This window comes from Panulirus ornatus, chromosome 9 (assembly GCF_036320965.1).
Source record: "Panulirus ornatus isolate Po-2019 chromosome 9, ASM3632096v1, whole genome shotgun sequence".
Taxonomy (NCBI): Eukaryota; Metazoa; Arthropoda; class Malacostraca; order Decapoda; family Palinuridae; genus Panulirus; species Panulirus ornatus.
The window spans coordinates 27,241,119-27,269,021 of record NC_092232.1 but is presented as its reverse complement, the minus strand read 5'-3'; the positions used below and the strand labels follow the sequence as shown (position 1 = coordinate 27,269,021).

Here is a 27,903-nt window from a genome sequence, read left to right as displayed (position 1 = left end):
CTTTCCACCTCCAATTTGGTCTCCCACTTCTCCTCGTTCCCTCCACCTCCGACACATAAATCCTCTTGGTCAATCTTTCCTCACTCATTCTCTCCATGTGCCCAAACCATTTCAAAACACCCTCTTCTGCTCTCTCAACCACGCTCTTTTTATTTCCACACATCTCTCTTACCCTTACGTTACTTACTCGATCAAACCACCTCACACCACACATTGTCCTCAAACATCTCATTTCCAACACATCCATCCTCCTGCGCACAACTCTATCCATAGCCCACGCCTCGCAACCATACAACATTGTTGGAACCACTATTCCTTCAAACATACCCATTTTCGCTTTCCGAGATAATGTTCTCGACTTCCACACATTCTTCAAGGCTCCCAGGATTTTCGCCCCCTCCCCCACCCTATGATCTACTTCCGCTTCCATGGTTCCATCCGCCGCCAGATCCACTCCCAGATATCTAAAACACTTCACTTCCTCCAGTTTTTCTCCATTCAAACTTACAGCTTTCCGGACAAACCATTGCAAGAGTGTTGTTCATAATAACTTAGCGTAGTAAGATACTATAAATAAGTATTTCCATTTTTCCTGTAAATTTCTATTTGTGATGGATGAGTAATGCATACTGTTCTTTTTACTGCTGTCTCTTGTTGCCGATGGATGGTGGGGGAGAGAACCTTCTTGTTCATCACTTAACCTTATCTATCTTAAGTGTTTATATAAAAACTAATTTCCGTGGCCTCTCCTCCATCCTATCTCGTTTATGTTGGGAGTATACCGCCCTCTGTGCTGAGTGCACTCAGTTTCACCTCCTCTGTTTCAACCTTTCCGATAATTCATCTTTGTAATTGAAAGTTTGCTCCTGGTGAATACATGGAATTGTTTGGGGCTGTCATCTGTTTGGTCCACAAGTTCATTTATTTCTCCCTAACACATATCTGTTCCTCTTTCCTGGTCTGTATCATTTCTTACTTATACCACACAGCTGTGTCTAGCTGTTGTGCTGTTTATATACGCTATACGGCAAGCTACACCTGACTATGTTAATCCTTCAACTCTGAACTCTCCTCTCCATTTCCTGCCATTGACACCCGTATATCCTTTCCTTCATTGCCCCGTAGCGCTTCACAGTCTACAGTTCCAACGGCTTTGTCTGGCCTTGGAAAGGTGCCGCCATCCTACTATACACATGTCGATTGGGCTTAAATTACTTGACCGATTAGCCACTGTCCGCTTCATCTGGATCATTCTCTCATAGTGTGATCGCTAATATTCTGGCGAGGTATGTCCTAGCGTGAGTGAGGCTATTTGGGGAAATCTAGATTTTACTTGTAAGGAGAATAGCACGTAAAGTATGATTACATATACTTATTTTCACATTTGATTTATGGTGCATGCAAGTCACATCAAGCATTGTATGATGTATATTGTATAAGCATCATGTTCGCGCATTATGTTCTTCTCTTTTTTTTGCTAACTCGGAAGTAACCGTTTCCGTGGGATTTTGATTTCTAAAATCTATTATTAGAATTTTTTCATCCCGATTTCATCTTTTTCTTTCTTAATTTCTGATTAGTGATTTTTCATCCTGTACAAATACTGAAGCACAGATATAGATTCATTTTTCTTTTCTCGGGTATGGTTAAGAATAATGAAAAAACTCGAAATCTTTAGGACGTCTTCAAGTAATATGACAAATGTCTGATAATAGTTACCAAGAGGAATTGTCATCATTAATTTGGTAGTTCATTTAGTTGTTGGTCGTCGGGCGGCGTCCTTGTCCTTGTTTGTGATTGTATCGTTTGGTCTTTACAAAAAAAAAAAAAAAAAATAGTCGAAATTCTAAGCAGTATCTTTCAGTCTTATTAACGCCTTTTTTTTTTGTGTCTAGATTTTATACAGATATTTTGTGCTCTCCAATTCATTAAATTCCATATAATTCATCTCTTGTCTTCTATATTTGGTTGTCGTAATATATTTCGCTGTTCGCGCCTCTTTCTATTCTCGTTGCCATGGTAATACATATGTGTTCAAAGTCTTCCTGGTCAGTCCCACAATCGTCGCATTTTGTGTCAATATATTTTTCATCTTGTGTCAAAATGTTTGTATTGTATTTTCTATGAAATTATGGCTAATGGTCTATTATCGGATATTTCTCTCCTCTTTATCATTTCTTCCATGTTTTCCATATTATCAGGCTTGCCTTTTCATTTTCTTTTTATTTCGTTGTATTCCACTTTTTTTCACTACTCGCTTTACTTCTTCCCTTAACATTTCTTTTGACCTTCCATATTCTGTGCCTGTCTGTTTTAAGCAGCTTTAGGTCATTTTCACCAATTTATACTCGCTTACTTATACTTTCCCTTACGCTTATCATCAGTTTGTCCTCTTCCTGTAAAATGCACTGCACTAATCTTATACGCCCTTCTGACATTCCAGTGTCCATAATATTGGCTCCAGTTTCTCCTCAGAGTTGCTTCTTGTATGCGTTTGATAGGCCATTTTTGTTATGAAGTTTCTACCATCTATTCTGTACAATTTCTTTGTATCTGTTATGGTTAAGTTTACTGTACTAGTTCCGTACACTATCGCTGGTGACGTTGCTTTCCCATTATGTCTTTCCTGATCAGAATCTTATGACAGCTTTGAGCTCTCACACGAGCTGTCAGCCATCCTCTTTTGCCATCTCGAACGTAATTCTTTCTTTTGTGAAACCGTTTCTATGATTGTTAACTGTGATCCACAATTTTTTTATATTGTTTGTTACACTTATGCTCTCTGGCTGGTCTTATGTATCGAAAAACTAGGGTCTTGATGGCATTTTACATTCAGGACATATTCGTATCGTATTTGTACAAGTTTTATGGAATCCCTTGCATCGCGCGAAATGTTGAAACAACAATAACTTGATCTGCGAAAACATACGAATGTTTCGACGTAAAAACTTTTCCAAATCTCCCTCATGCCCTGCATTAAAGTGTATATTACAATGGTCAGCCAAATCTTAACTTTATTTTTCTCCCACGAACTAGAATAGGTGGACCTTATGATAAGTAATTTTTACGTAAAATTCGAATCTGATAATAGAGTTGTTCCATCAGGCTTGGTTTTTAAGTGACAGGGCAGCTACATTCTACAGTAAATGCATATTACACATTCATGAATAAGGCTGGTATTACACTTTTTTTATGTTCAAGGTTCCATTCACTGACAAAAGTCCACATCAAGGCCGGGCCTTACTTGGAATATAGAGAGAATTATGAAACAGGATAACGAAAAGACAAGGGAAAGTATTTACGAAATTTAGAGAAAGTGAAAAACCTGTCTTTCGAAATGTACTCAGAGCCTAATAGTACTTACGTGTAGGAAGAACAACACCTGAGTGAACCGATAAAGAGAGTGATATGAGAGTACCCAGAACAGCTTTGGACGTGGGGTAAGGTTAGGATAAGAACCAGTTAATTCACAAAACGGACACCCTCAATTCATAGAGGCAGACTTGGCATTACTGCATATGGGTGTTCCAGAGATGTGGACAACAGGCAAACAGTATGGTCATGAAGCCCAGAGTGAATTACGGAAAGTCAGGAAGAGGCGGACTTGTGGAGGAGTTTTTTATAAATGGGAGAAACTGGTCTTAGAAGAAGGATTCGAATTAAACAGAAAATTTTTAGACAACTGAGCTATTTGCAATATGGGGTTTAAGAGAAGTGGTTCAAGTACAAGATGTCATGATCAAGAGTAGGAATACGGAACAGTTCAAGGAGGAGGCGATGACTTGTGAGAGTAAAGCGTATGGTTGACATTTTGTGAATTAAGAGGCAGAGATGAAATGTTAAGAAAAAAAAAGAACAAGATGTAGGACAGATAGATTTGAGAAATGAAGGGGAAATAGGTATGATCATTCAAATAACAAGAAATGGATTAAAAAAATATTCTAAAAGTAGAAGGATGAATTAGAAACGTCATTTGTCCTCAGAAACCATCAGCAAATAGATGAAGAATTATCAAAATGCAACATAGAGATCATTTGTCCTCAGGAACATCCCTCCTTAGTGTGCAGCAGTAATCTGCCAACATAGAGGAGCTCCACTTTCCTTGGTACCGCTTGTCCATGTCCAAAATGTCCTGGTGAAATCTTTTGCTGTGCTCGTCACTGACTGTCCCAAGATTTACCGAGAAAAAGTCAAATTGCGAGTCCAAAAAGTGGATTTTTAGACTCATATCGCACCTCAGAGCTTTATATAAAGTCAGCAGATCTTTTACAGCATCACAGTAATTTTCTGGTCTGTGATTCTCCCAAAAATCTTTGCAAACTCTCGTAAATGACAGCCAGGCAGTTTTTTCAACTTCAATTCAACTCTTCATTGAACACATCATTTCGAAGCAGTTCCCTGATCTGTGGTCCTACAAAAATACCCTCCTTGATATTTGCGTCACTGATCCTGGGGAATGTATCCCTCAAATATGTGAATCCATGACCAGTTTCATCCATACCTTTAACGAGTTCTTCATCAACCTGAGCTTAATGTACAAAGGAGGCAGATACATTTTCTCAGGATCAACAAGAGGAAGATTGATGACAAACTTCGTGTAACCAAGTTACATTCCGAGTAAAACTGCTACAACCTGTAGGTCACCACATACATTCCACTTGAAGTCCTCATACTTAATTATTCCCAAAAGAATCTTAATGTTATCATACGATTCCTTCATGCTAGCTGCGTGAGTCAGAGGGACGGAGGGGAACTTATTTCCGTTGTGGAGTAGAACCGCTTTCAAACTTACTTTTGATGAGTCAATACATAAGCGCCACTCGTGGCCAAGTGCCTTCACAACAGAACGAACATCATTGCAAAACACCAGACCATCTTCAAGGAATCAAGATAAAAATAAACTTTAGTTTCATTCAGGAGAAGATTCCAACCCTTTAAACAGGAACCAAAAGTCCGGCTTGCTACTTAGACAAATTTAAATCGCGGACGAGATCATCAAGATCTCTCTAACTCAGCAAATGTGGTTCACTTGAAGAACAGTTTGCTTCAAATGTTGGATCCATAATGTCCTCTACTTGGTCTACTTTCTCATCACCAGACTCATCGTCACTCAGTCTTATGTTTCTTGGAGGCTCTGGCACAGGTAATTCCTGACTGCGAGGTATTGGCCTCAGAGCAGATGGTAAATTAGCATATTTAACAGTATGTTTGGATTTTGATAATATACCATTTATATTTGTCAGGCAGAAGTAGCAATTCGAAGCGCGATAGCTGGGTTCTCTCTAAACCATAGTTATGACCAAAGGCAGACGGTGTGTACGTTTTAACCATGTTGTGAGAAGCTTGACACATGTGACACAACAAATATGGGGCCCAACTTTATCCTGGTCACCCACTTTACAACCAAAGTAATGATCAAAACATTTCTGGATGAGGGATGTGAAAAAAACGTTTTTGTGATATGAACATCAGTTCACCGCAGATGTAGCAGAAAGGATGCGGACTGTTTACACAGTTCCTCGGCCATTATAATGTAATACACAAAATCACAATCTGTCACGAGTGGCCACTGTCTGAATGTCCCAACATTTCCAGTCGTGTTTCTGCAGGCCCCTGGTGGTGACTCATTTATCGAGGATTGTGTTTCCAAAACGAAGCTACTGCACTTCACAAACAAAGAAAATAGCTGTGTTTGTTAAACTTTTGTTTCAATGCTCCGCAGAGCACTGGTACATATATACTGTATGTAATGATATGTGAGTATATTGGAACAAAAAAAGTAACTACTGGTGATAGAGCAATACTGAAAGCATACTTGGATTCATCTTTCAAAACTACATATGATACAATTTTTTTTCCATGGAACAAAATAATTGACCAGTGTATTGTTTATCCATACGGTCCTGTATTATGCCATACGTCATCTCCATTTCACCACTCTTCTCGATTCTCAATAAATGTTTGGTCCCCTCGGTAAATGTTGGTTATTGTGTCTACTATATTGTTCAGTATTCCATCAGGGTTTCAGTTACCTATCCACAGTCTCCACAGTCTCTAGATGTCATAGTCGAAGGCTTTCTCAACCATGAATACTCTCTATGCAGTATGTTAGAGAAAAATATTTTCTACTTTGCCTCCGGCTGTGAAATCAGATTCATTATCTTGTGTCATTATTTTTTATCAGGTGGACCGCTGTTTGCTTTTGAATATTAGACTGACATTAATCGTCTGCATGATATATTCCTTTTTTTTTTTGCGTCGAAGCTCCTTCGTTCTTTATTATTTCTTTATCATTATCAGGATCATGAGTTTTTGAGGATTTCGTCGTTCTCTGTATCCTTCGAGTTTTTTGTATCTTGTTAACACATTCAATCTTAACTTTCTGACATTTCTGCTGGTTCAAAAGTGCTTTATGATATTCTTGGTTGAACATGTCTTGTCCAGCTCTCTCTCTCTCTCTCTCTCTCTCTCTCTCTCTCTCTCTCTCTCTCTCTCTCTCTCTCTCTCTCTCTCTCTCTCTCTCTCTCTCTCTCTCTCTCTCTCTCTCTCTTCTTTATTTTTTCCAGACATTTCTGAAGTTCCGGTTTTATTTCTGAATCTTCCTCATATCTTTCTTTATCCTTGACTTTGAAAGCCATCTTCATACAATGTATTTCCTATGGGCATGAATATATATGAATGCATTCTTCTCTCATGGTATTATGTATTTTCACCTTGTCGTCTTGAATGCTCTGCCGTGTTGTACAAAGACAGTAGTGGATAGTCTTTGGTGTTCCAACATAATGGTCTGTTCTTATAGTACTACGTCTTCACCCCATTTCATGTCTATATCATTGTCGTGTTTCTAGTGTATCAAATGTAAATCCTCTTTTTCTTCTTTTATCTTCATACCCTGTTTATCATATAATTTCATCTTCCTCACTTTTTTTCTCTTTTTCATAAGCTTTTTTTCATTTAAATTTATTCATATTTACTTTTTTTGATAACGTTTCCTGAACGTGAGAAATAACATACATTTATACAATGTATTCCGGTGTTCTCATGCAGTACTCGTCGCGAAACAAATTCTAAATTGGTGAAATATCCATATTGTAAACTATGAAGACAGATGCTTCCTTCAGGAATTATGGCGAAGGTCGACCCCACTAAGAATACAACCTATATATAGGTTGAATACAACCTATAGGTCACCTATATATAGGTGAATACAACCTATATATAGTTATATAACTATATATATATATATATATATATATATATATATATATATATATATATATATATATATATATATATATGTGCTGTTAGGCTCACCACAATACAAATGTCCCCCCAAGAACCACTAGAGAAAACGTTTGTTTGTAAACACATCATGGCTGGGCTGGTCGCCGACTATGGTTCTTCGTCGGAGGAGGAAAAGGATGAGGATCTTGCTGAGACGTTGTAAGGATTATTGATGTGCCTGTACAAGTGAAATGTCCTGTTTACAAAACATTTCGTCCCTGAATGAAATATGATGTAAATGATTGACTGGGCTGGAAACCCGATGCCGCCGCTAGCTAACTTGGCTTTGGGTGGGAAGGCAATGGATAGTGTGAATACTTAGTGCCAAGAACTGATGATTGCTCTGTAAAGACTGCTGTACCCATTAAAGAAAAGGATCATATATAAATAAGTAGTTCGTATATGACTCTAGTAACGTCCAATTTATACATGATTTGATAAGACTGTATTCTTGCTTAAATTATTTTAAGTGATTATTGCTCTTCAAAGTGTCAATAGGATATTTTACTTTAAAATTCTAAGTTCAGAATAGGTCAGATTAGATTAATCTGATTTGGTGTAGAGTAGTTTTTTAGGGGATGAGACAATATTCTGCTTGTGCTATTTACTGTTTTACTAACTAGATAGGTAAGATAGGTTATTAATCAGTTTTAGATGCATTTGTTTTACTTATACATGTCTTTGTCCTACTTGTATGGAATTGTTATGTGGTATTTGAAGTAACTAATTAAGAATGAGTTATTCAGTAGTAATTTTTCTAATGTTATGATAAAGATAAGCCAGATGACAAGGAAGGGTATGGAGAGGGCAAGATAGGTTGAAATGGTAATTGTGATGCAAATTTTTTTTCGTGCATGCCCACCATTTCCTGTGTGAGTGAGTGAGCATCAGGAACAGATGACAGAGCCTTAGAGGCTCCATGCCATGCTCTTTGTTTTGGAAAGAAGCACAGGAATGGAGGAATTCGTCACCTGCTCCCACCCCTCATAGTCGCCTTCTGTGACACAGGGAATACATGAGTAGTGTTTTTCTTCCTAGTCCCTAGGGATAAAATTACAACATTTAAACTATTGTAGATTATTTGAATGGAACATAACTTCCACTTCAGGGTACTGAAAATGAAAAGTGCTGTCCATTATTGACTAATTTCCCTTGTTTTGATGTCCAGTGCTTCATAGGGTTCTAGAGGGAAACATTGGGGTTGACAGTTAGTTTCCAGAAACATACGCACTGACATGTTTTTAGAAATATTTTAATACTTTTCAGACAGAATCTGACACATTTGCTTCATTCTGTTTTTTCCTTGAAAGAATTTGTTTTGAAAGAACTGGAATTTCTAGTAGGATGTAAAGTCTGTTTCTGGGGAATATGGAGGAGACATCTTGTTATCTGTTTCTTGGGGAAAAGTGTAGATGATATCTTGTTATTCATGAGTAAGCAGTTTTTACTATTTGCATGAGATATTCGTAAAATGTGTCTGATTGATCACAACTTGTGCTGTTTCTCCACAAAACGAATTTTATTCTAGTTTTGATTGTATACCTACAGGAAGGTAAGTTATATGAATTACTTGATTCGTTTTATGTGTTACATTAGAGTAATGACATTTCAAAAGTAATTTGCTTGGGCTTTGCTCTTTGCATGATACCCTTCACAAGTTATGCTTTCTATTGATGAATGATAACACAATCTGATGCTTTGTTGAGCTCTCTTTGGATTGTATATTGACTTATAAACTCAATAAAGATCTATTGAATCTGAACAAAACACCAGGTGGATGTATGAAATCAGCTATCCACAGAATTCGCACTTCGTGAAGGGCATGCCCAAGGAAAGTCCTTTTGGGATGCAGTTCAATGTTCCAGTGTACCAAAGGATTATTTACACTCAGTATAGTTGATTTGAAATACTTTTACCCAACAAGTTCCCTTTGCTTCAGTATCCTACCCTCTTTGAGGCTAACTTCACAGTAAAGGTTGAGAGGCTGCAGGTAAAGACTACACTGTTTCAACTCTATAGAATGTAAGGCAGTCCATCAGTACCCCTTTTGTCAGAATTCATCAGCTAGAACATGTAAACTGTAAACTGATATATAGCTATAAAATGTACAAAACATTATGCGCTTCATTTTATATAGAATGATTGGATTTACTGAGGAAAATGAATTAAGGCCAAGAGAGTATGATTGGGATGATGATTTTGTGCAGTAGTAGATAAGTTGATAATGACTAGAACTTTGAGGATTGGTAAATTTGGGGCTGATGAACTTAACAGTAAACACTGTATACTTCCAGAGCAACATACATATTCTATAAGGATACAAAGAAATTATGTCACTCCAATGCCATTCTTCCATAAACTCACAAAGCAGTTATCAGCAGTGCAGCAGGAAAGGCCTTGATGCTTGCTGTAGTAACACTAGCTGGTTATGATACTCCTCCAGCCTCTCCCTAGCAATAGTGGTCTGTTGGGTTGATTTACAAGCAACCTACTGCTTGGAAAAAATTTTTGGTGGTGCCATGAATAACCGCAGATCCTCAAAGCTTGCAATTATGGTTGGTAAAATGTTATACTGTATGTTATTCTAAACCTATATACTCCAAACCATGGTAAGGCAAGGAACCTCTGTGATTATTTGCAGTTTTGTGTGTATTTTTTGGCTTTTGGTATGTAACCCCCATTTAAAACATAGATGTGTTACCTGTTAATGTGATCATTTACCATCATTTTTGTTATTACTAGTATTAGTATTGATTATGGGTTGTTAGGGAGGTGAATGCAAGAGTTTTGGAGAGAGGGGCAAGTATGCAGTCTGTTTTGGATGAGAGGGCTTGGGAAGTGAGTCAGTTGTTCGCTGATGAGACAGCGCTGATGGCTGATTTGGATGAGAAACTGCAGGAGTTGATGACTGAGTTTGGTGAAGTGTGTGAAAGAAGAAAGCAGAGAGTAAATGTGAATAATAGCAAGGTTATTAGGTTCAGCAGGGTTGAGGGACAAGTCAGTTGGGAGGTAAGTTTGAATGGAGAAAAACTGGAGGAATTGAAATGTTTTAGATATCTGTGAGTGGATTTGGCAGCGAATGGAACCATGGAAGTGGAAGTGAGTCACAGGGTGGGGAAGGGGCAAAGGTTCTAGGAGCATTGAAGAATATGTGGAAGGCAGGAACATTATCTCAGAGAGCAAAAATGGGTATGTTTGAGGGAGCAGTGGTTCCAGCACTGTTATATGATTGTGAGGCATGGCCTATAGATAGGGTTGTGCAAAAGAGGGTAGATGTGGTGGAAATGAGATGTTTGAGGACAATATTTGGTGTGAGGTAGTTTGATCAAATAAGTAATGAATGGGTAAGAGAGATGTGTGGTAATAAAAACAGTGTGGTTGAGAGAGCAAAAGAGGGTGTATTGAAATGGTTCGGTCACATGGAGAGAATGAGTGAGGAAAGATTGACAAAGAGGATATATGTGTCAGCGGTGGAGGGAACGAGAAGTGGGAGACCAAATTGGGGGTGGAAGGACGGAGTGAAAAAGATTTTGAGCGATCAGGGCCTGAACATACAGGAGGATGAAAGGCGTGCAAGGAATAGAGTGAATTGGCATGATGTGGTATACTGGCTTGAACATGGGGTAAACCATGGAAAGTTTTGTGGGGCCTGGGTTTAGAAAGGGAACTTTGGTTTCGGTGCATTACACATGACAGCTAGAGAGTGAGTGTGAATGAGAGTGGCCTTTGTTGTCTTTTCCTAGCGCTATCTCACATGTACGCGGGGAGAGGGGGGTGCCATTTTATGTGTGGCGGCAGGAATGGATGATGGCAGCATGTATGAATATGTACACATGTATATATTTATATGTCTGTGTTTGTAAATGTATGTATACGTTGAAATGTATAGGTATGTATATGTGCGTGTGTGGGCTTTTATGTATATCCATGTGTATGTGGGTGAGTTAGGCCATTCTTTCGTCTGTTTCCATGCGCTAACTCGCTAACGCAGGAGACAGCGACAAAGTATAATAAATACGTAAATAAATTTTATTATTATTAGTAATATTAGTATTATTAGTAGTATTAGTATTGAATAAAGAAAGTGCAGCATCTTTTGCAAAGCATTGATGAGTAATCATGTTTCTGAAGTACAGCATGCATATTTTTAACTGTGAAGTGTTTATGATAGGGCTTGAGATGCATCTTTCAGGGGTCACTCCCCCCTAAACCCCCAGGGCTTGATATGTGTCTCTCAGGGGTCACTCCCCCTAAACCCCTTAATTTCTATAGACCTAGCCAGCTGCAGTCTTTCAACCACTTAATCTTCTAGGAACGTAACCCCAATAGTTGGCATGGGATTGCTGTGCTCATTCATTTTGATCTAAACCAAAATATGACACTGTGGACTCATGCATCTTTTTTGAAGTCTAATTCTTTATTGGGTGTTTGTTTTGATAGCCAGTAGCAGCACTTGGTCCATTTTGCTTTCAGATTTAGCCATTGCAATTTATGAAGTAACATTTGTATTTACATCCATCTTACTGTATTTCAGTATTATCCAAGCAATATGTATTTTTAAGATCATTTCTGTCAGGGTGCCTGAGGATCCTTGAAGAGTCATATGTTGATTTATGTACTTATGTGAATACTATGGTTTTTTAAATATATACTGGAATTTGCATAGAAACAAGTGTGTGAGTATGTAACTGTGAAGGAGTGTGCAGTGTGCCCATCATAACGGAGCTGTTAAAGTCTGCTGTAACTGCAAGATCCGGATGTAAGGCCCATTAAGAAAAGGAGAAGAAAAAGATGACAGAAGGCCAAAATGTGAGTTGTGTAAGATTTAGAAATAATTAAGAAGAAAAAAGAATCTGTATGATGTATGTGAAAGTCTACACGGAGATGGAAACAAGTTGAAAGAAGAAACAGAAGGAGAGACAGGGAGTAACATTGGGAGAACTTACTACAAAAATCAAATACAATGAGAAAGAGACTGTAAGAAAAGAAATCAGAGTTGAAGGATGTAGAATACATATTAAGGGGGAAAGTGGAGAGGTGCAGCTCGTGCTATACTGATCTTTAAACACTTAGAGTTTTAACAAGACAGAGCCTGATATCTTTAAAGAACTTTGTTCTTTTTTCATATATTTGTTACTAGACATTCTCTGCATATTACAGGAAAATGTTAACAGGTTGTTTACATCCAATTTTATGTTTTATTCATGTATACTTGAGGTGTTACTGGACTGTTCCTGGTCGAGGTTAGGCTGCAAGTGAAAAGTCACCTTTGGCAAGGCTTATCATTGTCAGTTGACAAAAGAGAGTACAGTCTCATCAGAGAATATTTTGCTTCAAAGGAGTTAATCCTGTTCCTGCTTCTTAGTGTAGTGCATCCTTAGAGAGGCAGAAGCTCTTGGAAAAATGGTCCTGGGTATCAGAAAGAGGTCCTTGGGTAATTATAAATATTGGAACATAGATACATATCAGACATCCCTCCAGTTGCACCTCTCAACACATTAACATCCAAAAGTTTCTCATTCATGCACCTATCAATTAACACATAATCCAATAACTCTGTCTGATCATTATCTTGTGGAGGCAAAGGTGAAGATTTGTAGAGGTTTTCAGAAAAGAAGGGAGAATGTTGGGGTGAAGAGAGTGGTGAGAGTAAGTGAGCTTGGAAAGGAGACTTATCTGAGGAAGTACTAGGAGAGACTGAGTGCAGAATGGAAAAGGGTGAGAACAAAGGACATAAGGGGAGTGGGGGAGGAATGGGATGTATTTAGGGAGGCAGTGATGGCTTGCGCAAAAGATGCTTGTGGCATGAGAAGCGTGGGAGGTGGGCAGATTAGAAAGGGTAGTAAGTAGTAGGATGAAGAAGTAAGATTATTAGTGAAACAAGAGAGAGGCATTGGATGATATTTGCAGGGAAATAGTGCAAATGAGTGGGAGATGTATAAAAGAAAGAGGCAGGAGGTCAAGAGAAAGGTGCAAGAGGTGAAAAAGAGGGCAAATGAGAGTTGAGGTGAGAGAGTATCATTAAACTTTAGGGTGAATAAAAAGATGCTTTGGAAGGAGGTAAATAAAGTGCATAAGACAAGAGAACAAATGGGAACATCAGTGAAGGGGGCTAATGGGGAGGTAATAACAAGTAGTGGTGATGTGAGGAGATGGAATGAGTAATTTGAAGGTTTGTTGAATGAGTTAGATGATAGAGTGGCAGATATAGGGTGTTTTGGTCGAGGTGGTGTGCGAAATGAGAGGGTCAAGGAGAATGATTTGGTAAACAGAGAAGAGATAGTGAAAGCTTTGTGAAATATGAAAGCCGGCAAGGCGGCAGGTTTGGATGATATTGCAGTGAAATTTATTACAAATGGGGTTGACTGTGTTGTTGACTGGTTGGTGAAGTGCCTGAGGATTGGCGGAATGCATGCATAGTGCCATTGCACAAAGGCAAAGGGGATAAAGGTAGTGTTCAAATTACAGAGGTATAAGTTTATTGAGTATTCCTGGGAAATTATATGGGAGGGTATTGATTAAGAGGGTGAAGGCATGTACAAAGGATCAGATTGGGGAAGAACAGTGTGGTTTCAGAAGTGGTAGAGGATGTGTGGATCAGGTGTTTGCTTTGAAGAATGTATGTGAGAAATACTTAGAAAAACAAATGGATTTATATGTAGCATTTATGGATCTGGAGAAGGCATATGATAGAGTTGATAAAGATGCTCAGTGGAAGGTATTCAGAGTATATGGTGTAGGAGGTAAGTCGCTGGAAGCAGTGAAAAGTTTTTAACGAGGATGTAAGGCATGTGTACAAGTAGGAAGAGAAGAAAGTGATTGGTTCTCAGTGAATGTCAGTTTGTGGCAGGGGTGCATGATGTCTCCATGGTTGTTTAATTTGTTTATGAATGGAGTTGTTAGGCAGGTGAATGCAAGAGTTTTGGAGAGAGGGGCAAGTATGCATTCTGTTGTGGATGAGAGGGCTTGGGAAGTGAGTCAGTTGTTGTTTGCTGATGATACAGTGCTGGTGGCTGATTCGGGTAAGAAATTGTAGAAGTTGGTGACTGAGTTTGGTAAAGTGTGTGAAAGAAGAAAGCTGAGAGTAAATGTTAATAAGAGCAAGGTTATTAGGTACAGTAGGGTTGAGAGACAAGTCAATTGGGAGGTAAGTTTAAATGGAGACAAGCTGGAGGAAGTGAAGTGTTTTAGATATCTGGGAGTGGATTTGGCAGCAGATGGAAACATGAAAGTGGAAGTGAGTCACAGAGTGGGGGAGGGGGCGAAAGTTCTGAGAGCATTGAAAACTATGTGGAAAGCGAAAACTTTATCTCGGAAAGCAAAAATGGGTATGTTTGAAGGAATAGTGGTTCCAACAGTGTTACATGGTTGTGAGGCTTGGGCTATATAGGGTTGTGCAGAGGAGGGTGGATGTGTTGGAAATGAGATGTTTGAGGACAGTGTGAGTGTGAGGTGGTTTGATCGAGTAAGTAATGAAAGGGTAAGAGATATGTGTGGTAATAAAAAGAGTGTGGCTGAGAAAGCAGAAGAGGGTGTATTGAAATGGTTTGGTCACTTGGAGGGAAGGAGTTTGGAAAGATTGACAAAGGGGATATATGTGTCAGAGGTGGAGGGAACGAGGAGAAGTGGGAGACCAAATTGGAGGTGGAAGGATGGAGTGAAAAAGATTTTGAGCGATCAGGGCCTGAACATGCAGGAGGGTGAAAAGCGTGCAAGGAATAGAGTGAATTGGAAGAATGTGGTATACTGGGGTCGACTTGCTGTCAGTGGATTGAACCAGGGCATGTGAAGCGTCTGGGATAAACCATGGAAAGTTTTGTTGGACCTGGATGTGGAAAGGGAGCTGTGGTTTCGGTGCATTACACATGACAGTTAGAGACTGAGTGTGAACGAAAGTGGCCTTTGTTGTCTTTTCCTCGCGCTACCTCACACGCGTGCGGGGGGAGGGGTTGTCATTTCATTTGTGACGGGGTGGCGACGGGAATGAATAAAGGCAGCAAGTATGAATTATGTGCATGTGTATATATGTATATGTCTGTGTATGTATATGTATGTATATGTTGAAATGTATAGGTATGTATATGTGTGTGTGTGTGTGTGGACGTGTATGTATATACATGTGTATGTGGGTGGGTTGGGCCATTCTTTCATCTGTTTCCTTGCGCTTCCTCACTAACGTGGGAGACAGCGACAGCGACAAAGTATGATAAAAAGAAAAAATAAAAGAAATATATATATATTGCTTGGTATTGTTAAGCTTTTAGTTGAAACAGCATTTAACTAGTCATTCTTCTTATCTTCCTGGATTAAACTTTCAGGAGAAACAGGTCCTAAAATTTTCTAAGCACTGATCTTAAACTGCCTGCAGAGACCATTCATGTATACATTCGTGATAGATTTTCCTGTATGAAAAATATATATTTTTTTATTATGAAACCTCAGTGCATTCCAATATAGTCTGTTAGAAGTCCGTGCCTGGTGGTGACCTTCAAGTAATACATATCCTGTGGTGTACTTTATGATGTGTGTGGTATGCAAAATATATGCTTCACCTAAACACAGTAATCCTGTTTACCTTATATATGGCAGTTTTGAATTTCGCTCTAAAGATTATATCTATGTAGTTTTAAATGTTTTTGCCCATGAGTGCCATTACTGTAAATCATACAGTAATGTATTGTGAAAGGAATTTAGGGTTACGTAATACCCAGCCAATCACTAAAGTGCCCTAATGCATGAGCTGAGCAACACCTCTAGATGAATATTTACGCACTGAGTTTCATATCTGCATTTCAAGGCTTTGCACTGATCCTGGGTGGTGGCCGAGGTGGCAGTGCATGATAATTTCTCCCCAAAGCAGTCGTCCTCCAGCCATGCCAGTGAAAGCACATTTTCATGAGTTTTTGCAAAGGCATTTGGGCAGTTGTTAGTTAGTTTCATAGGACCAGGCAGGTTATCTTAAATTAAGATGCTTGACGATTTTGATTCTTACTTGTTTTGAGAAAAAAAATATTTATACTCTTGAGTTTCATATCTCTATTTCAGTGCTGTGCACTGATCCTGCGTGGTGGCTAAGGTGGCAGTGCATGATAATTTCTCCCCAAAGCAGTCATCCTCTAGCCTTGCCAATGAAAACACATTTTTCATGAGTTTTTGGAAGGCATTTGGGCAATTGTTAGCTAGTTTCATAGGGCCAGGAAGGTGGTCTTGAATTATGATGCTTGACGAATTTGATTGATACATTTCTTGAGAGAAAAGAAAAAAATATCAAAGGGTTCAGGTGACTGAAGTTGTTTGAAAGATGATCTGTCTTTGTATCCTGTGGAAAGTGATTTTATGGACACTCACTCTTTCAGTGTTGAAAGTTGACCAAGATAGGGTCGGAGAAAGCCTTCAAACAAAAAATAGAGGCACTGTTACTAGTGCCTGCATACCCTTAACAATGCTGCATCTGACTGGTGTGGCTGGTAATTTTACAAACTTTTAGTTTAGTTTTGCTGTTATGAAAAAATTATAGTAAATCACATTAATTACAAGATAAGATTTCTCATATATGATTAAACATAATTTTGATCTAATGATTTTTTATAGGTAAAGTACATGCTTAGATATGTGCATTGACATCTCATTCAACACTCAAAGATTATTTTTTATCCTTTTAGCTCATTGTTGTGAAACATATATAGAACTTCTTCAACTTATTGTAGTGACAGTAGAGACTTAAATGTACTTCTGAAGTTATTTTTATCACTAGAATATAAATATTTTTAGAATTGGAGGTTGAATATATTTTTTAAGCAACTTGATTATCATGAATTTTGAAGGTTGGAAAGAATACTTATATAATTAAGGGTGAAAGGAAATTCTTAAGGAAGTAGGCTTTCTTTTAACTGATATCAGCTACATAGACAAGGAAATGTTAGAAAATGGTTTATTCCTGTGATTACAATATCTTGTTTTCTCTGATGAGAAGTACAAGAGAGATGCTGTGCTAATTTGAGATTCAGGGTATGATTGGGGCATTTGGGGTATTCAGTGTTATGAATAGAAATGGTGAACAGCTTTTGAAGTTGTGTGCTGAAAAAGGACTGGTGATTGGGAATACCTGGTATAAAAAGAGGGATGTACACAACTATATGTATACGAGTACAAGACATGGTCATTGGACATGACTGAACTACTGTTTATTGATTTGTGAGTTAAAGAGAGACATTTGGATGTAAATGTGCTGAGAGGGACAGCTGGTGGGATATCTGATCACTATCTTGTGGAGGCGAGGGTTAAGATTTGTTGAAGTTTTCAAAAGAGGAAACAATGTTGGGTAGAAGAGAATGATGAGAGTAAGTGAGCTTGGAAAACAGACTAGTGTGAAGAAATACCAGGAGAGATTGAATGTAGAAAGGCAAAAGGTGAGATTAAATGAAGCAAGAGGAGTGGGTGAGGAATGGGAGGTATTTAGGGAAGCAGTGATGGCATATGCATGTGATATGGGAAAGGTGGGAGGTGGACAGATTTGAAAGGGTAGTTAATGGTGGGATGAAGAAGCAGTGTTGCTTTTGAAAGAGAAAAGAGAGACGTCCATTTGGGTGGTACTTACAGGGAAGGAGTAATAATGAGTGGGAGATGTATATTAGAAAGCAGCAGGAGGTCAAGAGGAAGATGCAGGGGTTGAAAAGAGGGCAAATGAGAGTTCAGGTGAGCCAGTGTCAGTCATTCTCAGGGAGAATAAGATGTTTTAGAAAGAGGTAAATAATGTACAGAAGACAAGAGAACATATGGAACATCGATGAAAGGGGCAAAAAAGGGAAGTGATAACAGGTAGTGATGAATGAGGAGAAGAAGGAGTGAGTATTTTGAAGGATTGTTAAATGTATTTGATGACAGAGTGGCAGATGTAGGGTATTTTGATTGGGTTAGTATGCAGAGTGAGAGTGAGAGAGAGAGTCATGGAGAGTGGTTTGGTGAAGAGATAGAGGTGGTTAAGCCTTGTGGAAGGTGGAATAAGGTATGGCAGCTGGATTGGATGGTATTGCAATTGAATTCACAAAAAAAAGGGTGATTGTGTTGTTGATTGGTTGATAAGGATTTTCAGTGTATTTGTTGATCATGGTAAGGTGCCTGAGGATTGGTGGAATGCATTAATAGTGCCATTGTATGAAAGCAAGTGGGATAAAGATGTGTGTTCAAACTACAGAGGTATAAGTTTGATGAGTATACCTGTTAAGTTGTATGGGAGGGTATTGATTGAGAAGATAAAAACATGTACAGAGCATCAGATAGGAGAGGAGCAGTGTGGTTTCAAAAGTGGTGGAGGATGTGTGGATCAGGTGTTTGCTTTACAGTATTTATGTGAGAAGCACTTGGAAAAGCAGATGGATTTGTATGTGGCATTTATGAATCTGGAGAAGGTATATGATAGGGTTGATAAGAGATGTTTTGTGGAAGATCTTAAGAATATACTGTGTGAAAGGAAAGCTGCTAGAAGCAGAGAATTTTTCATCAAGGATGTAAGGCTTTTTTATGAGTGGGAAGAGAGGAGTGTGAATAGTTCCAAACGAAGGATGGGATAGTGAGGGAGGTAAATGCAAAAGTCTTGGAGAGAGGGCAAATATGCAGTCTGTAGGGGATGAGAGGGTCTGGGAAGTGAGTCAGTTGCTCCTTGCTGATGACACAGCACTGATGGCAGTTTTGAGTGTGAAACTGCAGAAGTAGGTCACTGAATTTTGAAAAGTGGGTAAAAGAAGAAGGTTGGGAGTGAATGTGAATAAAAGCAATGTTATAAGGTTTAGCAGGGTTAAGAGACAGGTTAGTTGGGGTGTGAGTATGAATGGAGAAGTGAAGTGTTTTAGATATCTAGGAGTTGACATGGCAACAAATGGAAGTATGGAAGCAGAAATGATTCTAGGGTGGGTGGGGGAGCAAAGGTTCTGGGAGTGCTGAGGAATGTGTGGGAAGAGAGAGCATTATCTGGGAGGGCTAAAATGGATATGTGTGAAGGAATAGTAGTCGCAAACAGTATTATATGTATACATGTCATAGGCTGTAGCTAGGGCTATGCAGAGGAGGGTGGAAATGTTGGAAGTGAAGACGATATGTGTTGTGAGGTGGTTTTTTGGGTAAGTAATGAAAGGGTAAGAGAGATGTGTGGTAATTTAAAGAGTTTGGTTGAAAGATCAGAAAAGGATGTGCTGAAATGATTTGGACATATGGAGAGAACAACTGAGGAAAGGTTGACAAGGAGGTTATATATTTCAGGAGTGGAGGGAACAAGGAGAATGGGGAGCCCAAATTGGAGATGGAAGGATGGAGTGAAAAAGATTTTGAGTGACTTGGGTCTGAACATGCAGGAGGGTGAAAGGTATGCATGAGATAGAATGAATTGGGATGATGTAGTATACTGGCATTGTCTTGAAGTCAGTGGACTGACCCAGGGCATGTGAAGCCATGGATAATTCTGTGGGTCATGGTTGTGGATAGGGAGCTATGGTTTCAGTGCCCTACACATTACAGCTAGAGAATAGATGTGAATGGATGTGGCCTTTCTTCATTTGTTCTTGGCACTACCTTGCTAACAGGGAAAACGATAATCAAATATGAAAAATTTGTAAAATATCTCACTCTGCAGTAACAGTGTCCTGGCAATTCCTCTTTCACGATATTTCATAATGATAATACTTAAGTAAATTCTCTCCTAGTTGTGGTTATTTGATAATTTTGGTGGTATAGCAGATCTTCAGATTTCCATTTACCCCTTGAGCAAGAGTAAAGGAAATTTTCTTGATTTAAAGGATTGTTTTCCTGAATAATGAAATGTTGCTCAGTATTATTATAACCTCATTATTCATGTGGATGTAATGACATTATTTTCATTACTGAAACTTTTACAATACTTGTACATACAAAGGTTTTAAGAATCATCATTCCCACATATGGTGAAATTGATTTTTTGTTTTCTGCCTTGGAACATGTTAAAATGTTTTTTCCATACTTGTTAAATATATAGATTTTTTTGTACATTGTATATGAATTTTAATAATACAAAATATATGACCTAAATGGACACAATATTTTACAGAGCAAGGAGGGTCACAAGCGAAAAAGCTGTCAACTACTTTGAGTCTCCTCCAGACAAAGAAAAAGAGATAAAAGATTCCAAGCCAACTGAATCCAATAAGCCTGAAGTCCTTGCAAATCCTCTTCGTGACAATGCACTTTCATCTCCCTTTGATGATGATTCATCAGCTTCAGTTTTCTTCAATCCATTTCATAAAGCACAGGAAGACAAGAAGTTGGTGCTGGAGAAACATGTCAAGATGACAGAAAATCCTAAAGATGTCATGGAAATCAATGGAAAGAAAATTTGCTGGAATTATAGGAAAGGTCGCTGCAAGTTTGGACACAAGTGCAAATATGCACATGATTCAGATATTAGCTTGCCTTCTGATTCTAAAGAAGCTCAAAACTCCAATGTGAATTCTACTACTGCTACTTTGCCATATGGAGACCAAGGAAGTCAGGTTCTTGTAGCAGAACCTAATGTAGATGAATTAACAACAAAAAAGAAAAAACGCCCTGGCTTATCTGATGGGATTGTTCCTGGAAAGAAGGTACAAAAATTGTATCGCAAACAACAAGCCAAAGAAACTCCATGGCTATCAAAGCGGTAAAGCAGTTTTCAGTCACTCAGACTTTATGGAGAAATTTACTAAGTTTTGTATGATGATAATGAAATTCATTATCCTATGTAGGGACTGGAAAGGTATTTGGTAGTTAAAATTTGTATTTTTATAGATTTTCACATACCTCCCAGTTCACTGGAATCTGGAATATCAGGCAGGCATACATGTGTATGCACTCACAATCACGGATACTCACACATATACACATACACACATGAGAGAGGGTAGATTTACCGCTATCAGAGTTTTCTCTGCACATTATTTGTTTTAAGGGAAACAAGAGTATATTACCACAATATGTTTGACCATTCAGATTTATTCTTGCTTATATTGTTCATCATTATTTTGATGCTCTCAGAAAGTGCCAGGTATAGTGTATTCATAAAAACATAAGATATGATATTTGGTTTTAGAAGCTTTTCATAATTTTGGCTGTATTTTGTTGATGATCAGTAGGTTTGGTAAAAACTGTAAAAAAGAATACACATTACTGTAAGAATGATTTGTAACATCAGTCTAACAGTATGAAACATCCTGAATTATTGAATCATGAAAATTAATTTTCAATATTATAGTACAATATTTGGGAAATTTAGAGCTGAGCGCCGGTCTGTTATAAATTACAGCAGTCATAGGTATAGGAATAGGGTTGCAGTGGGTGGTGTTACCCCCCAGCATGGCTGTGATATACTATATTTCAGTGCCATGTATATCATGTCAAAAGAATATTCATCCATGATTTATTCAAAATTAGAGTTTGATCATTTATGATCATGGTATTTTTACTGCATTCCTGGAGGTCTTTACTACTTATGCATACTTAATTCACTTTGCAATCATGCCAAAGTTATGTGGATTTAAGGTTTTTTCTTGTAATTCACTAACCATACAAGAATGGTTAAATTTACCTCTTTCTGAAAAAAATTATTAGTACACTTGATTGAAATATCACAAACTCAAGAACAAAACTATTGAAGATTGCTGATCAGTTTTAGACCAGCTGAATACATCAGCTATGATTCAGCTATTTTGACTATATTTTAGTTTATATTCTCAGACTTTAAATGTGATTGGTTGAAGTATCTTTAAGAACACTTTTTTTTTTTAAAGTTAATACAGGTTCATCACTACCTCAATTTTATTTCATTAGCATGTAAAATTTTAGCGGTTGGAGATGTCCAGCTCAGGTCCTGCATGATTATAGTCCCAAGATAATTTTTTCTTCTGTGCCCAGAGTGAAAGTGATTATTACAAAAATGCTGAAGGGTAGAGTCCTAAACAGATGGTCGCCTTGATAGATATTTGACAAACATTTTATTCCCATATTTGTTGTACTTTATGTCTCATGAATAAATTGTTTTCAGTAACAGGAATACTTAAGGACAGTTATTAAGAATAGATGAAGAGAACTATCAGTTAGCGCTGTACAGAGGGCATGTACAGAAAACCATTACGAACACTTTCAAAAGACATGCTTCAATAGAAAGTATTTAGATTTTCAAATATTGATACAAAGAACTTGTTTGTTTTTTGAGGTAGTTCATAACTGAAGTTATCTTGTTTATGAAGAATAAAATCTCTACGTCCATGAAAGTAGTTAACATTGGAATGAATTGCTTATATGGGCATGTGCCTGCTTTTTTTCAGTTTTTTTCAAAAAGATATATGAACATAGAAGTGTAGACTAAAGCTATCTCCATATAACTTTGCATAAGGTACAATACCCCGTGGAAAATTTGATTTGAATTCATAAAGAGATCATTTATTCATAATAGTGTTTTGTGTCAGCATTCATTGTATATATAGTGGGGGCCTAGAAACCCTCCCCTCCTCGTATTTCACCTTTCTAAAAGGGGAAACAGAAGGATTCATGTAGGGAGTGCTCATCCTCCTTGAAGGCTCAGAATAGGGTGTCTAAATGTGTGTGGGTGTAACCAAGATTAGATGAAAGGAGAGATAGGTAGTATGTTTGAGAAAGGAACCTGGATGTTTTGGCTCAGGAGTGAAACGAAGCTCAAGGGTAAATATGAAGAGTGGTTTGGAAATGTCTTGGGAGTAAAGTCAGGGGTTGGTGAAACGACAAGAGCAAAGGAAGGAGTAGCACTGCTCCTGAAACAGGAGTTGTGGGAGTATGTGATAGAGTGTATGAAAGTAAACTCTAGAGTGATATGGGTAAAACTGAAAGTGGATGGAGAGAGATGGGGGATTATTGGTGCCTATGCATCCGTTCATGAGAAGAAAGATCATGAGAGGCAAGTGTTTGGGGAGCAGCTTAGTGAGTATGTTAGCAGCTTTGATGCATGACACCGGGTTATAGTGATGAGTGATTTGAATGCAAAGGTAAGTAATGTGGCAGTTGAGGGTATAATTGGGGTACATAGGGTGTTCAGTGTTGTAAATGGAAATGGTGAAGAGCTTGTAGATTTGTGTGCTGAAAAAGGACTGGTGAATGGAAATACCTGGTTTAAAAAGAGAGATATACATAAGTATACGTTTGTAAGTAGGAAAGATGGTCAGAAAGTGTTATTGGATTACGTGTTAATTGATAGGTGCACGAAAGAGAGACTTTTGGATGTTAATGTTGCTGAGAGGGGCAACTGGAAGGATGTCTCATCATTATCTTGTGGAGGCAAAGGTGAAGATATGTAGTGGTTTTCAGAAAAGAACAATGCTAGAGTGAAGAGAGTAGTGAGAGTAAGTGAGCTTGCAAAGGAGACTTGTGTGGGGGAGTACCAGGAGAGAGATTGAGTGTAGAATGGAAAAAGGTGAGAGCAAATGATGTAAGGGGAGTGGGGGAGGAATGGGATGTATTTAGGAAAGCAGTGATGGCTTGTGCAAAAGATGCCTGTGGCATGAGAAAGGTGGGGGGTGGGAAGATTAGAAAGGGTAGTGAGTGGTAGGATGAAAGAGTAAGATTGATAGTGAAAGAGAAGAGAGTGGCATTTGGACGATTTTTGCAGGGAAGTAGTGCAAATGACTGGGAGATGTATAAAAGAAAGAGGCAAGAGGTCACAAGAAAGAGGCAAGAGGTAAAAAGAGGGCAAGTGAGAGTTGAGGTGAGAGAGTACCATTAAATTTTAGGGAGAATAAAAAGATGTTTTGGAAGGAGGAAAATAAAGTGCGTAAGACAAGAGAACAAATGGGAACATTGGTGAAGGGGGATAATGGGGAGGTAATGACAAGTAGTGGTGAAATGAGGAGATGGAGTGAGTATTTTGAAGGTTTGTTGAATGTGTTCGATGATAGAGTGGCAGATATAGGGTGTTTTGGTCGAGGTGGTGTGTGAAGTGAGAGGGTCATGGAGAATGATTTGGTAAACAGAGAAGAGGTAATGAAAGTTTTGCAGAAGATTAAAGCCAGCAAGGCAGCAGGTTGGATAGTAATGCAGTAGAATTTATAAAAAAAGGGGGGTGACTGGTTGGTGAGGATATTCATTGTGTGTATGGTTCATGGTGAAGTGCCTAAGGATTGGCAGAATGCATGCATAGTGCCAATGTACAAAGGCAAAGGGGATAAAGGTAAGTGTTCAAACTACAGAGGTATATGTTTGTTGAGTATTCCTGGAAAATTATATGGGAGGGTATTGATTGAGAGGGTGAAGGCGTGTACAGAGGATCAGACAGGGGAAGAGCAGTGTGGTTTCAGAAGTGGTAGAGGATATGTGGATCAGGTGTTTGCTATGAAGAATGTATGTGAGAAATACTTAGAAAAACAAATGGATTTGTATGTAGCATTTATGGATCTGGAGAAGGCATATGATAGAGTTGATGGAGATGCTTTGTGGAAGGTATTAAGAGTATATGGTGTGGGAGGTAAGTTGCTAGAATCAGTGAAAAGTTTTTATCGAGGATATAAGGCATGTGTATGAGTAGGAAGAGAGGATATTGATTGGTTCCCAGTGAATGTCAGTTTGGGGCAGGGGTGCGTGATGTCTCCATGGTTGTTTGATTTGTTTATGGATGGGATTGTTAGGGAGGTGAATGCAAGAGTTTTGGAGAGAGGGGCAAGTATGCAGTCTGTTGTGGATGAGAGGGCTTGGAAAGTGAGTTAGTTGTTGTTCACTGATGATACAGTGCTGGTGGCTGATTCAGGTTAGAAACTGCGGAAGTTGGTGACTGAGTTTGGTAAGGTGTGTGAAAGAAGAAAACTGAGAGTAAATGTGACTAAGAGCAAGGTTATTAGGTTCAGTAGGGTTGAGGGACAAGTTAATTGGGAGGTAAGTTTGAATGGAAAAATACTAGAGGAAGTGAAGTGTTTTAGATATCTGGGAGTGGATTTATCAGCGGATGGAAGTGGAAATGAGTCATAGGGTGGGGGAGGGGGCGAAGATTCTGGGAGCATTGAAGAATGTGTGGAAGGCGAGAGCATTATCTTGGATAGCAAAAATGGGTATGTTTGAAGGAATAGTGTTTCCAATGATGTTGTATGGTTGCGAGGCGTGATCTATAGATGGTGTTGTGCGGAGGAAGGTGAATGTGTTGGAAATGAGAAGTTTGAGGACAGTATGTGGTGTGAGGTGGTTTGATCGAGTAAGTAATGAAAGGGTAAGAGAGATGTGTGGTAATGAAAAGAGTGGGATGTGGAGAGCAGAAGAGGGTGTGTTGAAATGGTTTGGTCACATGGAGAGAATGAGTGAGGAGAGATTGACAAAGAGGATATATGTGTCAGAGGTGGAGGGAATGAGAAGTGGGAGACCAAATTGGAGGTGGAAGGATGGAGTGAAAAAGATTTTGAGTGATTGGGGCCTGAACATACAGGAGGGTGAAAAGAATAGAGCGAATTGGAACAATGTGGTATACTGGGGTCGACGTGCTGTCAATAGATTGAACCAGGGCATGTGAAGCGTCTGGGGTGAACCATGGAAAGTTTTGTGGGGCCTGGACATATATATATATATATATATATATATATATATATATATATATATATATATATATATATATATATATATATATATTACTTTATCTTACTAAGTCGTTGTTTCCTGTGTTAGCAAGGTAGCGCAAGGTTTTGGTGCATTACACATGACAGCTAGAGACTGAGTGTGAACAAATGTAGCTTTTGTTATCTTTTCCTAGCACTAACTCGCATGCAAGCGCAGGGGAAGGGTAGTGCCATTTCATGTGTGGTGGGGTGGTGATGGGAATGGATGAAGGCAGCAAGTATGAATATCTACATGTGTATATATGTACATGTCTGTGTATGTATATGTATGTATACGTCGAAATGTATATGTATGTATATGTGCGTGTGTGGGCGTACATGTATATACATGTGTATGTGGGTGGGTTGGGCCATTCTTTTGTCTGTTTCATTGTGCTACCTCGCCAACGCGGGAGACAGTGAAAAAGTTGAAAAATGTGTGGAAGTCGAGAATGGTATCTTGGAAAGCAAAAATGGTTCCAACTATGTTATATGGTTGCGGAGGAGGGTGGATGTGCTGGAAATGAGATGTCTGATGACAGTATGTGGTGAGAGGTGGTTTGACCGAGTAAGTAATAAAAGGGTAAGAGAGATGTGTGGTAATAAAAAAAGAGTGTGGTTGAGAGAGCAGAAGAGGATGTTTTGAAATGGTTTGGTCTCATGGAGAGAATGAGGGAGGAGAGATTGACAAAGAGGATATATGTGTCAGAGGTGGAGGAAACAAGAAGTGGGAGACCAAATTGGAAGTGGAAAGATGGAGTGAAAAAGATTTTGAGTGATCGGTGCCTGAACATGCAGGAGGGTGAAAGGCATGCAAGGAATAGAGTGAGTTGGAACGATGTGGTATACCGGGGTAGATGTGCTGTCAATGGATTGACCCACGGCATGTGAAGCTTCTGGGGTAAACCATGGAAAGTTGTGTGGAAATGGCCTGGATGTGGAAAGGGAGCTGTGGTTTCGGTGCATTATACATGACAGCTAGAGACTGAGTTTGAACGAATGTGGCCTTTGTTGTCTTTTCCTCGCGCTACCTCACACACATGCGGGGGGGTTGTCATTTCATGTGTGATGGGGTAGCGATGGGAATGAATAAAGGCAGCAAGTATATATACATCATGTACATGTGTATATATGTATATGTCTGAGTGTGTATATATATGTATATGTTGAGATGTATAGGTATGTATGTGGACATGTATGTATATACATGTGTATGTGGGTGCATTGGGCCATTTTTTTGTCTGTTTCCTTGTGCTACCTCGCTAATGCAGGAGACAGCGACAAAGTATATAAATATATATATATATATATATATATATATATATATATATATATATATATATATATATATATATATATATATATATATATATATATATATTTTGCTTTGTCGCTGTCTCCCGCGTTTGCGAGGTAGCGCAAGGAAACAGACGAAAGAAATGGCCCAACCCACCCCCATACACATGTATATACATACACGTCCACACACGCAAATATACATACCTACACAGCTTTCCATGGTTTACCCCACACACTTCACATGCCCTGATTCAATCCACTGACAGCACGTCAACCCCGGTATACCACATCGATCCAATTCACTCTATTCCTTGCCCTCCTTTCACCCTCCTGCATGTTCAGGCCCCGATCACTCAAAATCTTTTTCACTCCATCTTTCCACCTCCAATTTGGTTTCCCACTTCTCCTCGTTCCCTCCACCTCTGACACATATATCCTCTTGGTCAGTCTTTCCTCACTCATTCTCTCCATGTGACCAAACCATTTCAAAACACCCTCTTTTGCTCTCTCAACCACACTCTTTTTATTTCCACACATCTCTCTTACTCTTACATTACTTACTTGATCAAACCACCTCACACCACATATTGTCCTCAAACATCTCATTTCCAGCAAATCCACCCTCCTGCGCACAACTCTATCCATAGCCCACGCCTCGCAACCATACAACATTGTTAGAACCACTATTCCTTCAAACATACCCATTTTTGCTTTCCGA

General features: G+C 38.7%; 1 protein-coding gene across 1 annotated transcript; it reads left to right on the top strand.

The window, feature by feature from the left end:
• The first annotated feature begins 7,352 nt into the window (after window positions 1-7,352).
• LOC139750296 (uncharacterized) lies at window positions 7,353-26,910 on the top strand. Its single transcript, XM_071664919.1, has 2 exons — window positions 7,353-7,443; window positions 20,360-26,910. The coding sequence occupies exons 1-2, from the start codon at window positions 7,373-7,375 to the stop codon at window positions 20,949-20,951; spliced, it is 663 nt and encodes a 220-aa protein (XP_071521020.1). The 5' UTR covers window positions 7,353-7,372; the 3' UTR covers window positions 20,952-26,910.
• The last annotated feature ends 993 nt before the right edge of the window (window positions 26,911-27,903 follow it).

Bases quoted from the DNA above. Each gene is read 5' to 3' on its own strand.
- LOC139750296 (XM_071664919.1), top strand. From the start codon at position 7,373: ATGGCTGGGCTGGTCGCCGACTATGGTTCTTCGTCGGAGGAGGAAAAG. The intron at 7,444-20,359 runs GTAAGGATTATT...AATATTTTACAG, and splicing joins GAGGATCTTGCTGAGACGTT to AGCAAGGAGGGTCACAAGCG.